Source organism: Crocodylus siamensis, chromosome 5 (genome assembly GCF_052110815.1).
Source record: "Crocodylus siamensis isolate JL-2025a chromosome 5, ASM5211081v1, whole genome shotgun sequence".
Classification (NCBI taxonomy): Eukaryota; Metazoa; Chordata; order Crocodylia; family Crocodylidae; genus Crocodylus; species Crocodylus siamensis.
Window position 1 is genome coordinate 28,716,228 of NC_143399.1, and position 14,543 is coordinate 28,730,770.

At 43.7% G+C, this 14,543-nt stretch overlaps 1 protein-coding gene across 2 annotated transcripts in view; it reads right to left on the reverse strand.

Annotated features, from left to right (window-relative positions):
• The window catches only part of COL24A1 (collagen type XXIV alpha 1 chain), a 270,456-nt gene that overhangs the window by 231,153 nt on the left and 24,760 nt on the right, over positions 1-14,543 (reverse strand). For both annotated transcript variants that reach the window (XM_090049548.1, XM_090049547.1), the window contains exon 3: positions 613-1,910. In XM_090049548.1, coding sequence (XP_089905674.1) covers positions 613-1,910 — 1,298 coding nt within the window. The remainder of the gene's footprint in view (positions 1-612; positions 1,911-14,543) is intronic.

A 14,543-nucleotide genomic window follows, 5' to 3' on the forward strand; every position in this document is an offset into this window, starting at 1 on the left:
TTCTTGGTTTTTTGTTTCTCCTGTGGGATTTTGTAAGGGCAACAGCAGTTCAAGACCTTTATAGTTATCAACTTATATTAATTCAAAAAGCTTTTTCCCCCTAAAACTGAATCTGCATATATGGAGGTTACCTTATAAATCAGAACAATACAGCATGTAACTCTTACAAACAAAACTTATTTGTTTTGGTTTGTTATTTTATCCACTCTTCTCATACATTGGTCTTAAGACTTAAATATGTATGAATTTACTCTGTAATATTTTAAGTGAGCTGCCTCCATATGAAATATTTATGAATGCCTGGGTGCAGTAAAAAAAAAAAAAAGACATCCGAATTGCCTATTACTTTACAAGAACTGAATGTCTTTGTACTGTGCCAGTAAAATTATATATACACATTTATATGCATAGTTTCTCTCTCTCTCACACACATACTTCGACCAAAATTACGTTCTGGAGATATGCGTATCTTATAGGACCCATAAATTTGCACAGTGCATTCAGGAGATGTTTCACTCACAGCTTTGGCATGCTTTGCAGTGTTTATTTCAAAGCCTGCTGTTAAATGAATGCTGCTGTATTATTGTAAGATATACAATAAAGACAACTTACGGGAGGCCCAGTTTCCCCTTTTGGGCCTCTCATGTCTTCTATTTCAAACATTTTCTCAAGTTCTTCATAGTTATAAGCATAACTGTCAATATCAATATCGTAACTATTTTCTGCATTGTAAGACTCATCAGCATCAACTGCATCTTCCCTCCACGGATTAAACTGGTTATCCAAGGTTGAGTCCACAATATCCCTGTACAGAGTTGTGTTTAAAATTTGCTGTATTTCCACAGGTTCATCTAAATGCTGCTCCACTTCGTTATCCTTTCCTGTGTTTTTCATTTTACTGTGATATACAGAAGAGACCAGGGGGGGCTCCTTGTTCGTGCCTGCATCTTCTGTGCCATTATCTGAAAGATTTGGATGCAATTTGGGCATTTTTTTGGTGTCATTCCTCTTTCTGTCCAGGTCTTTTTGATGAAATACCAGACTAAAGTTTTCCTGGATACTAATTTTAGGTCTAGTTTTGATGGGCGGGGGTTCAGATTTAGCAAGTTCTGTTGACTCCTTGGATTCTGGTGGATTATGGACTATTCCAGTATTATTAACAGGAAGATGTGATGCTTTTTTCCTTAAATAAGATGATATATGTTCCGACTCCATTTTTTCATCAGATGGTTTGCTTGGAAAGTTTACGTAGACCTCAGCTGATGTGTGGGGAACTGCCAGCAGAGATCGGTATGTTTCAGCTTGACGACATTGTTTCTTCACATATTTACAATAGTTTGCAGAGGCTTGTGCAGAGGGGATAATATCCAACTGACATATTACTCCTTCAAAGCTGACAGAATGAGAGTTCATCCTTCCCAAGGTAAACAAACCATCTAAATCAAATGCCTGCACCTTAGAAAGTGTTTCCCTGCTGTAATACTTCTTTCCACAATCAGCAAACATTGAGACAGTCTTGTCTCTAATGTCAATAGCAAATGAATGCCATTTTTCATCATGAACACTGTAATCAAAATATACTGAGGCCTTCCCCCCTATATACACCACTACCTTTCTTGGTAGCAACTGTATACCAAACAATAGTCTATTTTTGTTTCTAATACTGAAAAGAAAAGCATTATTGACTCTGAAAGAGTGCAACCCAATCAGTATTGTGAGCTGATGCCCTAGATTTGATGGTATGACTTGAGTGATGGGGGATTCAATGTGGGTATCACTGGTTAAAAGAACTCCTGATGTTGTTAGGCGAACCCCCTGAGGTAATGGAGCAGATGATAACGGCACTGTAGTCGCTGTAGACGAATGTTGTGCATCTGTCCCAAGACCTAACTGGTGAAGAATATCTATGCCTGCAAAAAAAGAAAAGGGGGGGGGTAGATGATAAGCTTGTTAGTGGAATACAACGTTCTCATATTTACTTGAATCAAAGAAAACCCTGAATCTAAGATGACCCTGATTCTAAGACGACCCCCCCCCATAATTAGATTACATACATGGAAAATTTATAAATTTGCTATAATTTTCCAGGTACAAAATCTAATTATCAGAAGGGTGCCTTGAATTCTCCCCCTCGTCCCCTGGCTAGAGCAGGGAAAGCAATGGCTGGGGGGGTCAAGTCCCCCCATATTTAAGTCCTCAGCCACCCTGCTGCCCTAATATCTTCACTCCTCCACCCCCAGCATCTGTCCCTTCCCCCTCACCCCCCACTCCCCATGGTCTCTTCCCCTTCCTCACCACTCTCTGCCTCTTTTCCCCACCACTCTCCCCAGTCTCTCCTCCCTCCCAACATCTCTGCCTCTTCCCTACCCTGCCCCACCCCAATTTATTATCAGATGCTGCTGAGTTCTGTTTCTTCCTGGGTCACAGAGCTCAGCACACAGAAGCGCAGCCGTTGCTGCACCATGCAGCCATGGCGGCACAGTTGATTGGCAAGGCAGAGGATGGAGTTTCCACATGCTCCATGCTGGAGAGAGAATCCAGCCCAAACTGGAGTTAATCTGTACCTGACAGTAAAGGGGGTGAAAGGAGTGGGGGGAAGGGGGCAGAAGCAGCAGAGGGCAAGCAGTGAGGGAGAAGAGGCAGCAACTGTGGGTCTGACTCTAGCCCTGACCTGGGCTCAGGGCCAGAGTCAGAACCACAGCAGCTGCCTGCCCCACCCCTACTACATATGCAGATGAGGGGCATTTTCCCCCCATGTTGACTGGGCGGGGGAGAACCTCATTTTAGATATAAGTAAGTATAGTCAGTTTTGATATACATGCTTAACCCTGGCCACTGGACCAGATCCCACCCCTAGTGCCTTTTGATCCAGCCTGCAGTGCCCCAAGTGCTAGATCTGGCATGCAGTGGGGGACCCTGATCCCCCACTGGACAGAGCTGGACAGAGGCAGTGTGAGGTCCTGGGGCCCAAATCCTGGCATGCAGAACCAAACAGAGGCAGTGCAGGGTCCTGGGCCCCAATCCCAACATGCGAGTCCAGCAGTCTGGATCTGAGTGTGCAATCCTGTGGGGTCCAATCCAGTCTGCGGACTAGCCTCACATGACTTATTTGGCTTGCAGGGCCAAAAGATTGAGCACCACTGATATAGATAATCAGTGGTATGTGTGTACACCACCCCCTACACACTAGACCACTGTACCTTAATAAAACAGTATTTCACAGAAAGAATGCACTGTATACAGCACTGTATATAGCACTAGGCTACTAAATCCCCAAGGTAAAATGCATCAGTGTATAAACAGAGCACAGAAACACAATTAAGATCAGTTAACCTGATGAATAAAATAACCCTCACCTTGTTTCTTTAAGAATGTCCACTTCTGTGATAACACCCTCAAAAGAAGATATAAGCAGAGGAAGTGTATGACAAGTCTCTTACAAGATAACCCTGCTCACAAGAACACCTACCCATCATTCCATCTTGGTGACAGCCCTTAAAAACAAAATCTGTAGATCACACTTGCAAAAAAAAAACCCCCAAAAACAAAAACAAAAAAACAAAAAACCCCAAAAAACCCAAAACCAATGGTTTGCCAGGGACCTACACAGAGCTCTTGTGCTTCCTCCCTGCGTCTAGCTCCCAGCATCTCTGTGGTTTCTTGATAGCATGGTTCCACTGGAGATAGATGTTGGTGGCTCCCCACAAGAGATGACTCCTGCAGAGACCTTGTGGCAGGGTACAAGGAACTGTCCATGGAGTATACCACTTTTCAGAGATGCTTCAGGATAACATCACAGTATGCTACACTTTTACATTCTCCTAAATGTGGGATAGTTATTCTGTCAAATGGCAAGATCCCCAGTTCCTGTCCTTTTGTTTTTTTTTCAATATGTTGTGAAAGCAGAGTCCCCACTTACTCTGAATTCACATCCTCTACTGCTCTGTTACTTCTCTAGTGTATTCATGGTCATGAGGACATAAATTCATACCAGCTAATTTTTAAATACAGTTTTAAATTAGATAAAATATGTTGCACTCTCTCTGGCAACTCCCCCATACACTACTACAGTGCTTTGCTCTTTGGTCTGAACAATATTACTGAAAGCACAGCAAGCAGAATTTTATTTACCGAGGGATAACAGCTAATATAAAGCATCATAACAGAGTCCCTGGCTTACAATCACATGCTGAAGTAAATCTGATAGACTAGATACTGCATGCCCTCTGAGAACATTATGATTTCGCTGTGTGAGAAAGCGTTTCTGCCTTTCCATGAACACCTCCTCTCTGCCAATGTCCTATACAATAATGAGGCTGGCTTCAAAGGAAATTATTTTCCAATGTCACTGCCCTCAACTGTGGATATCTGTGCCAAGATATAATCAGGTAAAAAGTTAAAACAAAACATTTCCCAGAGGAATAAAGGATGGTGGTACAAGAACAGAGTGTCTGTCCTCCTCCTTTTTCTCCACTCAGTTTACTTATAAAAGCTACAGATGAAGTAAGCAGTGCAGAAGTGGAAACAGGAACAGGCAAGGTAAAAAGGAGAAAACTAGCAGAATGGAAATGTCAGTGATCTCCATCTTCTGGCTCTCAGGCTGAAAAATGCCCATCCTGCCATTCCCCTTTCTATTAATGAAGAGGTACAGCTATACAAAAACAATTTTTTAACTGGGCATTCAGCAAAAGAGAAAGAAATCCATCCAGATTTGTCATTCACGTGTACATATCTTTTATGAGCTAGCTGCTCCCTGTATGGTATACCTCAGAAAGACATACAAAGTAGTTTTGACCCTGGGTAAAGAAAAAGGCAGCTTTCCTACCAGAAAGTGGATCTATAAATAATCTACCAGATTTACTTTAGCATGTGACTGTAAATCAGAGACTCTATTACGATGTTATATATTAGCTATCATCCTTCTTTAAGTAACATTCGGCTTCCTTTGTTTTCAATAATGGTATTCAGACCAAGGAGCAAAGCACTGTAGCAGTGCTTGGGTAATTGCCAGAGAGAGTGCAGGATATTGGCTGCAAGCTGGCCATTGGTTAAATATATTTGGTATTTATGTGCATAAGGTAAAACTTTACTGAAGTTGGTGGGTATATCAGCTGCCTTTCATTCAGGATAAAGGTAATGAAGCCATCAAGCTTCTTTATGTAACTAGGTAGCTGAAGCAACGAAGGCAGTATCCAAAACAGGCTTGAGTAGGAGTTAAAACATGTGGCCCAAGGAGTTTCCTTCAGGACTGATACAGTAAATTGCACTGGATGTGCATCCCTCTGGGTTCTATGAAGGAAACCAGAGTTAAAAAAAACCCAACTGAACAGGAACAGGCAGGAGAGAAGCACCTACAGTTTAGCTTTAAGAAAAACTAAACAGAGATTTTAGTTTGAGCTGACTAAAAGACATTTGGAATCGAGAGCAAAGAAACTGTCTTATTTTGTGTTCCTTCAGTGTGCACGAAAACAGAACTTCATATATTCTTCGTATACAGGATTGTATTGAAGATACTTAGGTGTCATTATCAATTTCTCACTGAACTTTGGCTAGCTGGGCTTAACAGTATGTAATGGGTGGACTGAGATAACTACTCCTGGCTGGAAAGTGTCACCACTTTCTAACACATTGATGGTGGTGGTAGAGAACTGTGTACTATATTAAGTTGTGTATGATTTAGGTAAATAAAATTAACAGGTGGTATAACTGAAATTGAAAGTGCCCACTAGATACAGAGATTGCCTGACAAAGTTCAGGGAGTAGAGACACAGTTACAAATAAAATGAAGAGACGGTAATGGAAACAAATGGATGTTCACAATTGTTAGTGGGAACCAGGTTTCCTTTCCCAACCCTCCCTCTCTCTGTTTACTGAACATATTAAGAGTAAATGTTCTGAACAGACATTTCTTGGCTCCAATTCTATTAAAAAAAAAAAAAAAAATGCAAAAAGGCTGGAAATTCTTGAAAGTGTTTTAAACTTTGGAACCAAAAACACAAACCTGAGTGCATTGTACAGGTTGAAAATTAGTTACACACCTTGCAGTGCTTTTAGTCATCTTAGAGAGCTTGTGGTGGTGCCAAGATTACATTGGCAGGCAGCCAGCAGACAGAGGCTCAAGGAAAGTATATCTTTGGAGGAAGTCATGTATTTCTGCCAATTTCTCAGGATGTTCTGTCTCAAAGCAATTAATTTATCTAGGCTGCATTTTAATCTATCATAAACTGATAGCAAAAGCTTGGTTAAAACGCAATTGCAAAGTCTAATGCACACAGTAATATTAAAAAAATCCTCTCCTATGGGTCAGATTCTGTCTGGTCCATACACGGCTGCACAGGAGGAAGGATGTACAGTAAAAGCTGCGTTAACTGGCAGTCCGCTATCCAGAATACTTTATCAACCAGAATTGTATTGAAGATACAGCCGGATGCATGGTGGGGAGGGCAGGGAAGGGGGGCAGCTTGCATGCAGTGACTGCAGCCACCACACATCACCCTGTGCTGCTGCTATTCCACATGCAGCTGCTGCCCCACTCCCTGCCCCCCCAAAAAACCCTGCCTCAAATAACTGGAATTTTTATATACCCGGCACTCCCCTTACCCCACTCATAGCAGTTAACACAGCTTGTACTGTATTTGCAATGCTCTTGTAAAGGCCAGGCAGCATTGCAGACCCTGTGCTATTGGGAGTATAGAGGCTCCCCTAGGACACACAAGACCAGAGAGGAGAAGGAAGAGAAGTGGTTCTGACAACGCCGAGAGCATAGAGAGTAGCACACTGCACTGCACTAAGTGGGAGCATCAGGTACCTGATGTTCACATAAGGGCACTAACTCTGGACTGTACCTAAAAAGCCCTTTGTATAACTTTGCTTTCAGAATTTTGCATTTGGAAAATGACACGAGTAAACATGGTCTCTGTCAGGAGAATTACAAAGCAGACATGTCTCTTAAGCAAACTTAGCAATTAAGAATTATTATATAATATTTACTACTATATAATACTTACTACTATATCCAACTCTGAACTTATAAGAAAAGTTGCCAACACAGACAGTTAAATCCCTCCCACGGAGGGATTTCACACAATCCTGTCTGCTTTAGACATACCACAAAGGCAGAAATCCCTCAGTTGGCCAGCTAATAGTGACCCCCAGCAGAATATTATCACAGGGTTTGACTGCATTATGCACTGCCCAAAGAAAGGGGCAACAGAGCTGCACTACCACAAGGGAACACTCTGCTGTACACTCTTTAGAGGATTACTACCCACTCCCCCAGTGCAGCCATGGGCTGGTGCATGTGTAGGAAGGGATCAAAAAAAAGAGAATGGGGGTATGCCACTGACTGACATCACAGTCAAGATGAGGGAAGGAGGAACTGTTTGCCAAAACAGGCATATAGTGCACGCTCTTTGCATGGCCAGCTTAGTAGAATCATGGGCAAAGGAAAAGAAAGAGTCAGAGAATGTAATGAAAAAGCATATACATTATTCTCTGTATCCCCCAAATGCCTGTTTAAACAAGTGGCAGCCCTGGAGGGGTCAAAACACAAAAGCAAATGCATAATGAGTAGGCAATTGCAAAAGATTAAGCATCAGCAAACTACCTCTGAACACCTTATTGGATTCAGGCACTTTAAGAAATCCCCAGGGTGTCATTGCATGAAAGGAAGGTGTCTGCACCACTGCACACCCCTCTGTATCTGCCCCGGCACTCGCTAAATAAGAGCAAAAAGAGGTACACATTTGTAATGGCTCTTCTCCTTAAAAGCCGTTTAGTTTAACTTGTGGAATCAAATGTTTTCCTCAATCTTTGCAATTTCCAAAAACATTCATTACATTAATCCAACTTTTGCAAGGGGTGAGGAATAGTATGGGGTTCAGCCCTGCCTCTCCTTAGGCCTCTACAGCACCAGTTGTTTCCAAAGTGGTGAGGAAGTGCTCATCCTCACTTGGCCCCTACTCACTCATCACATCTTTCACTTGTTTTGCATTTTAAAAGATCCCCTTGTTCACAACTGTGTGGATACCTTTAAGAATGTTATGTATAAATTGTTATATTGGCCCAGAGATTGCAGGAGGGAACAGCAGATCAGTAGGCTAAGAAGGCTTTCTGAATAAATAAGCATAATCATTTTATAAGTTTAACTGCTTGGTCTTTTGAGAACAACACATGGTACCAGGAGTGGGGTGGGAAGAAAGACAGAAAAAAGGAGCATCTTAGAATTCTGGAGGAGTTAAAACTGGCCAGCAATGCAGCAGAAAACTGGAAGAAATTTAAGCAGAGCTTCACTAGCCAGTGGAGCTGCAGAAAAGGAATATCCACTTGGGGTAGCTATTTTTTTTTAAATATAGTAGGCCCAGAAGCTCTGTCTCTTTATCATAGCTTTTCTGTTCTGCTTCTGGCAGTTGTAGGCTATGGCACAGTAATAAAAAAAGTTTGAGGAATACTGTATACACAAACAAAATGAAATCTTTGAATGGTGTAACTTCCATGTGACACCACAGAGGAGTTTGTCAGACACCTTGGACTGCTGAGCCAGATATGCAACTTTGGAGACCTAAAAGAATCCATGATGAGAGACCACATAGTATTAGGTATAAGGGATACAAGCCTCAGGAAAAGACTGTTAGAGGATCCTGAGCTTAATTTGGAAAAGGCAGTTAGTATGTGCCAAGCAGCTGAGATGGCAAGTGCCAGGCTCCAGAAGCTGGAGGAAAAAGCAGAACAAGCTGAATTAGACAGGATTACAAGACTGCAAAAACCTACAGCGATGCACAAACAATACAGAAAGAAGCAGGCAAACAGAGGCCAAAGATAATTACTTGAAGAAACAACAGTCAGCTGCAGATGGTATGGAGGTTATCACAAAACCATGTAATGCCCTGCATTTGGTAAGTGCTGCAACAAATACAAAAGATTCAATCACTTTGCAAGAATTTACAGAAAGGATCAGGATGCACCACGCAAGAAATGATAGGTACATGCTTTATGCAATGAGGCAGTGGAAGAATTCCTCACTGGCACAATGCAACAGATTAATTCTTGGATTAGTCATGGAAGCCAATGGACTAAAGGTAACTTTTAAGTTAGATACAGGGGCACAGGTCAAAGTAATACCAGAACACATTATTCAAAACATGAAAACTAAGCCTGTGTACTATGAGAATAAGAAAGTGAAACTTAGAGTATATAATGGAAACATGATTGTAACCAAGGATGTTTTTGCATTGCATGTTAGACACAATGGAAATATAGTAAAAGGTCAATTTATAGTAGTCTCAGGAAAGCTAGTGCCAATTATTGGGTTGCAAATATGTAAAACTCTAGGTTTGATTAAGAGAATGGATGCCATTGAGGGACTGGAAAGCAAGAATATAGAATGTATGATGTATTTCAAAGCATAGGGAAACTGTCAACTGAGTACAAAAAAGAATTAAGGAGAACCAAATACTCCCACCATACATACTCCAAGAAATGTTTCCCCGTGTACTAAGAAAGACTGAAAAAGGAATTAGATTAGTTAACATGAACATAATAGAAAAAAATAGAGCAACCAACTGCTTGGGTTCATTCACTGGTCACAACAGAAAAAAAAAGATGGATCCTTGAGATTGTGTCTGGATCCTAGCAAATGAACAGATGTATCAAGAGGGAATATTTTCCCATGCCCACCAGGGAAGAGGTTTTTGGCAATGTGGCATGAGCTAAATATTTCTCCACTTTGGATGCCTCTTCTGGGTTTTGGCAAATTCCTTTAGAAAAGCTCCTATAGGCCCCCACGGTGAGGGAGGGAATGGGGCTAGGGCTAGAGCAGGGGCAGACACTGCCCAGTTGGGATGAAGCATGGGACAGAGCTGCAAGTGGCTCATCTGGGGAGCATGGGGAGTGGCAGGTCCTATTGCTGCACGCTCCCCAGGAGGACATAGGGTGTGGGGGGATGTCCCTGGATCTGCACACGGGAACAGGGCAGGGCGGGCTGTTCTCAGCAGGTATGTTGGGCCAGGTTGCTTTGGGAGGGGGGTTCGGGGGGCTACGGTGAATTCTAGAATGGCTGTAGCCCCTCCCAGCACCACTGCCACCCGCCCCAAATGCAGCCGAGCCCAACCCCCACTGGGAAAATCCCAGCACAACCCTGACCCCAGCCCACTTGTGCCCCATGCACAGATCTGGGGGCGTGCGCCTCCCATGACCTCCTGAGATGATGTAGTGGTGGGAGCCACCCCCTCCCCATGCCTCCAGGACAAGCCGCTTGTGGCTCCATCCCATGATCCTCCCTGGCTGCATAGTGCCTGCCCCTGCCCTAGGCCCAGCCCCACTCCTTCCCTCACTGCAGGGGCCTATGGGACCAGGTCTATGGGGGGGGGGGCACTGCAGCCACTTCATAGCCCCCCCAATCTAGAGGCTTATAAAAAAAATAGAAGCTCGGTTGGGCCTCAAAGAAGACTATTTCACGATGGCCCACATTTTCAGGGAACAGATAAGAAAGGCTAAAGCAGTGACTGAACTTAGATTAGCAATGGGAATCAAGGACAACAAGAAGTCCTTCTTTAGGCACATAGGGAACAGGAGGAAAACAAATGGGAGTGTCGGGCCATTGCTCAACAACTCAGGAGAACTGGTTACTGGTACCCAGGGGAAAGCTGAACAACTGAATGACTACTTCACCTCAGTCTTTCACCGGACTAAGGGGAAAACCATGCCAGGTAGAGTAGAGGATGAGCATGGTAGGAATAACAGCCTTCCTACCATTGCCGTAGAATTAGTGTATAACCAGTTTAAAAAATTAGACATATACAAGTCAGTGGGACCAGATGATCTTCATCTGAGAGAGTGCTGAAGGAACTGGACAAAGTTATTGCAGAACCCCTGGCAAAACTCTTCCACAACTTGTGGCACTCTAGAGAAGTCCCTGAGGACTGGAAGAGGGCCAGCGTTGTGCCCATCCATAAGAAGGGCAGGTGGGAGGGCCTGGGTAACTATAGGTCAATCAGCCTAACTTCCATCCTACAGAAAATCCTAGAAAAGTTCATCATGGAGTCTATGTGCAATAAGCTTGCAGAAGGTAAGATTCTGAATGACAGCCAGCATGGCTTCATCATGGGTAGGTCTTGCCTTACCAACCTCATCTCCTTCTATGACCAGGTAACTCACCACCTGAACATGAGAGAGCAGGTTGACTTCCAAAAGGCCTTTGATCTAGTACCCCAAAATGTCCTTGCAAGGAAATTGGAGGATTGAGGGCTTAACTCCGAGAAGGTGGGTGAGAAACTGGCTGCAAGATAGGACCCGGAGAGTCGTTGTGAATGGATCTGTGTCATCTTGGCGAGAAGTGGGCAGCCATGTCCTGTAGGGGTCAGTACTCGGTCCAGTACCTTTCAACATCTTCATTAGTGATTTGGCTGTGGGGGTAAAAAGCTAACTGGCCAAGTTTGTGGATGACACCAGGTTACAGGGGAGTGTGGTCACGCTTGAAGATAGGCTACAGATACAGGCAGACCTAGAAAGGCTAGCAAGTTGGGTGGATTGGAACCTGATGAAGTTCAATGCCAAGAAATGTAAAGTGCTCCACATCAGGACAAGCAACCCCCAACACACTTACAGGCTTGATGGCACCAAACTGACTAGTAACATGAATGAAAGGGACCTGGAGATAATAATAGACCACAGTATGAATATGAGCCGGCAATGCAATGCTATAGCCAGTAGGGCAAATACTTGCATCAATCGATGCATCTCCAGCAAAATCAAGGAGGTGATTCTTCCCCTCTACTCAGCACTGGTGAGACCACATCTGGAGTACTGCATCCCGTTCTGAGCACCACACTTTAACAAGGACGTGGACAAGTTTGAGAGAGTCCAAAGAAGAGCTACCCATACGATCAGAGTCTTAAAAGGCAAGTCATATGAGGAAAGGCCAAGAGATCTGGGACTCTTTAGCCTGAGGAAAAGAAGGCTGAGAGGAGACCTGGTAGCAGCTTACCACTACACTAGGGGAGTATATCAAGGGCTCAGTGAGCAATTGTTCACCAGGGCACCTGAGGGGAAAACCAGGAGTAATGGACACAAACTCCTGGAAGATTGATTCAGGCTCAGCATTAGGAAAAACTTCACAGTCAGGGTGTCCAGACTGTGGAATAAGCTTCCTCCAAAAGGTGCTGCAATCACCTACCCTGAAAATCTTCAAGAGGAGACTAGACAGTCAGCTTGCTGGGATCACCTGATTCCCAGTTATCTTTCCTGCTTGGTGCAGGGGGCTGGAACCGATGAGCTTCTGAGGTCACTTCTGGCCTTACAATCAATGAGTCTATGAACCCTCCCTCCATCACCTGCCCCCATTGCAGCCTGGCCCAGCCCCCCTGCTGGGAAGAGCCTGGCGCTCCAACCTGCAGTGGCAGCTCACTCATGCCTTGCACACAGATGCAGGGCACATGCTCCCAAACCCTCCCAGGGTGCGCAAAGTAGTGGGAGCCACCCCCCTGCATAACTCAATTTTCGCTCCACCCTGGTTAGGCAGCCCCTGCCCCAGCCCCACTCCCTCCTCCACTGCTGGGGCCTTGATCTTCCCCCCACAGCTTGCAGTCCCTTGTGCAGATCTGGGGGCACACCCTCCCCATGGCCTCCCATGGTATATGCAGCAGTGGGAGCCACCCCCCTCCTCGTACCCCCTGGCTGAGCCACTCATGGCTTCATCCCATGCCCTGCCCTGGCTGTGCAGCACCTGCCCCAGCCCCACTCCATCCCTCACCACAGGGGACTTGATCATCAGTGAAACTGATCATAAACCTTTGTTAACTATAGCCAAAAAAAGGGTTATTAGCCATGCCATCCAGGTTAGAGAGAGACATTTCTTTCAACTGGAAATGTATGATCTACACATATAGTATATGCCAGGAAAACATCCACTTACGGCAGATACTTTGTCCAGAGCACATGACAAAGGAAAATGACAGAATTCCAGATTCAGTCATTGCGCATGTTAGTCTTATTAAAAGAGTGATACCTGCCACAGATAAAATGTAGGCACTAATTGCAGAAGCTACTGTTCAGGACACCATATTGCAAAAAGTGATAACAGCTATTTGTGCTGGTTGGCCTGAAAAACATACTTAGCCTCTACTCTCAGTTCAAGGAAGAACTGTCAGTACTGGATGGCATTTTGTTCAAAGGCTCATAACTTGTTGTTCCAGCAATGCTAAAGAAATATGTGTTAAACAGAATACATGAGGAGTATTAAAAAAATGCAAAAGGAGAGCAAGGGTTGCACTATATTGGCCTAGCATAAATAATGACATAACATACTGTAAAGGCTTGTACAACATGCCTGAAGTACAAGTCAGCACAAAGAAAAGAGCCTACAATGGTCATGGAGGAGCCCATAGCTCTGTGGCATCAAGCAGGCATCGACTTATTCATGCGTGCAAGAAAAAAAAAAAAAAAGTATATTGGTACTGGATTATTATTCCCACTATCTTGAAATTGCATTGCTCGAAAGCACGGTAGCAAATCATATCATGACTCACATGAAATCCATTTTTGCTAGACATGAGATTCCACAAATTGTGAGAATAGACTATGGACCTCAGTTCAACTGTCTTGAGTTTAAAGAGTTTGTAAAAAAAATTAGGGATTCCGTCACAACACTTCAAGTCCTAAATACCCACAATCCAAGGGTTTTGTGGAAAATGGAATACCAATAGTGAAGAAATTGTTGAAAAAAAACTATAGATTCACATACCGATGTTTACCTGTCACTCTTAAATTACAGGGAAACACCTATTGTTCCAGCAGAAATGCTGTTTAACAGGAAACTCAAAACCAGGCTGGCCAAATCTGGATGATGCTCATCAGAATAAAAAAGCAGTATGTGAAAACATTTAAAAAAAAAAAAATCAAACAACAAATAAAAATGGTACTAGGACAGGGGTTCCAGGGAGTTACCTCAACTTCACAGCAAAGATATGGTGCTTATTTCAGACAGATGATTGTAGAAACAAAAAACACTAGTTTCCCATCAAGTATTTCCCAGATCCTATCAAGCAGTCACACTGGAAAGACAATATTAAGAATAAGCAGATGACACTTGCAGCTCGTAAAGGGGAGAAAAGAAGCAGCATCATGAGATTCACCAAAGGAAACAGACTAACCACACATTCACATGCATCAGTGTCCTCATGCTGGAAAATGGTGGCAGGGTGCTTTAAACTAAAGCTTGTTTGATGAGCTTTAGTGCAAAGCACCCTGCTGCCATTTTTCAGCACAGGGATGCTGATACATGTGACATTCGGGTGGTTTTATTAGCGCGACTGGCTAATTAAAGCATTTCACGCCCCCCCGCATCCCCGCACCCTCTCGGAGAATGTCTGTAAGTGCTCAGACTAATAGAGACATGTTAAAATGTGCTTTAACAATGGGTTGAATTAGACTTCCAATGTTAGTACTACATGGGGATATGTTACATGTAAAAGGGGAAGGTGTATGGATATGTGACAGGAGTGTCTCCACTGGAGCCTTTCTGTTGGTGGCTCCGCCCTCCTGTCCTG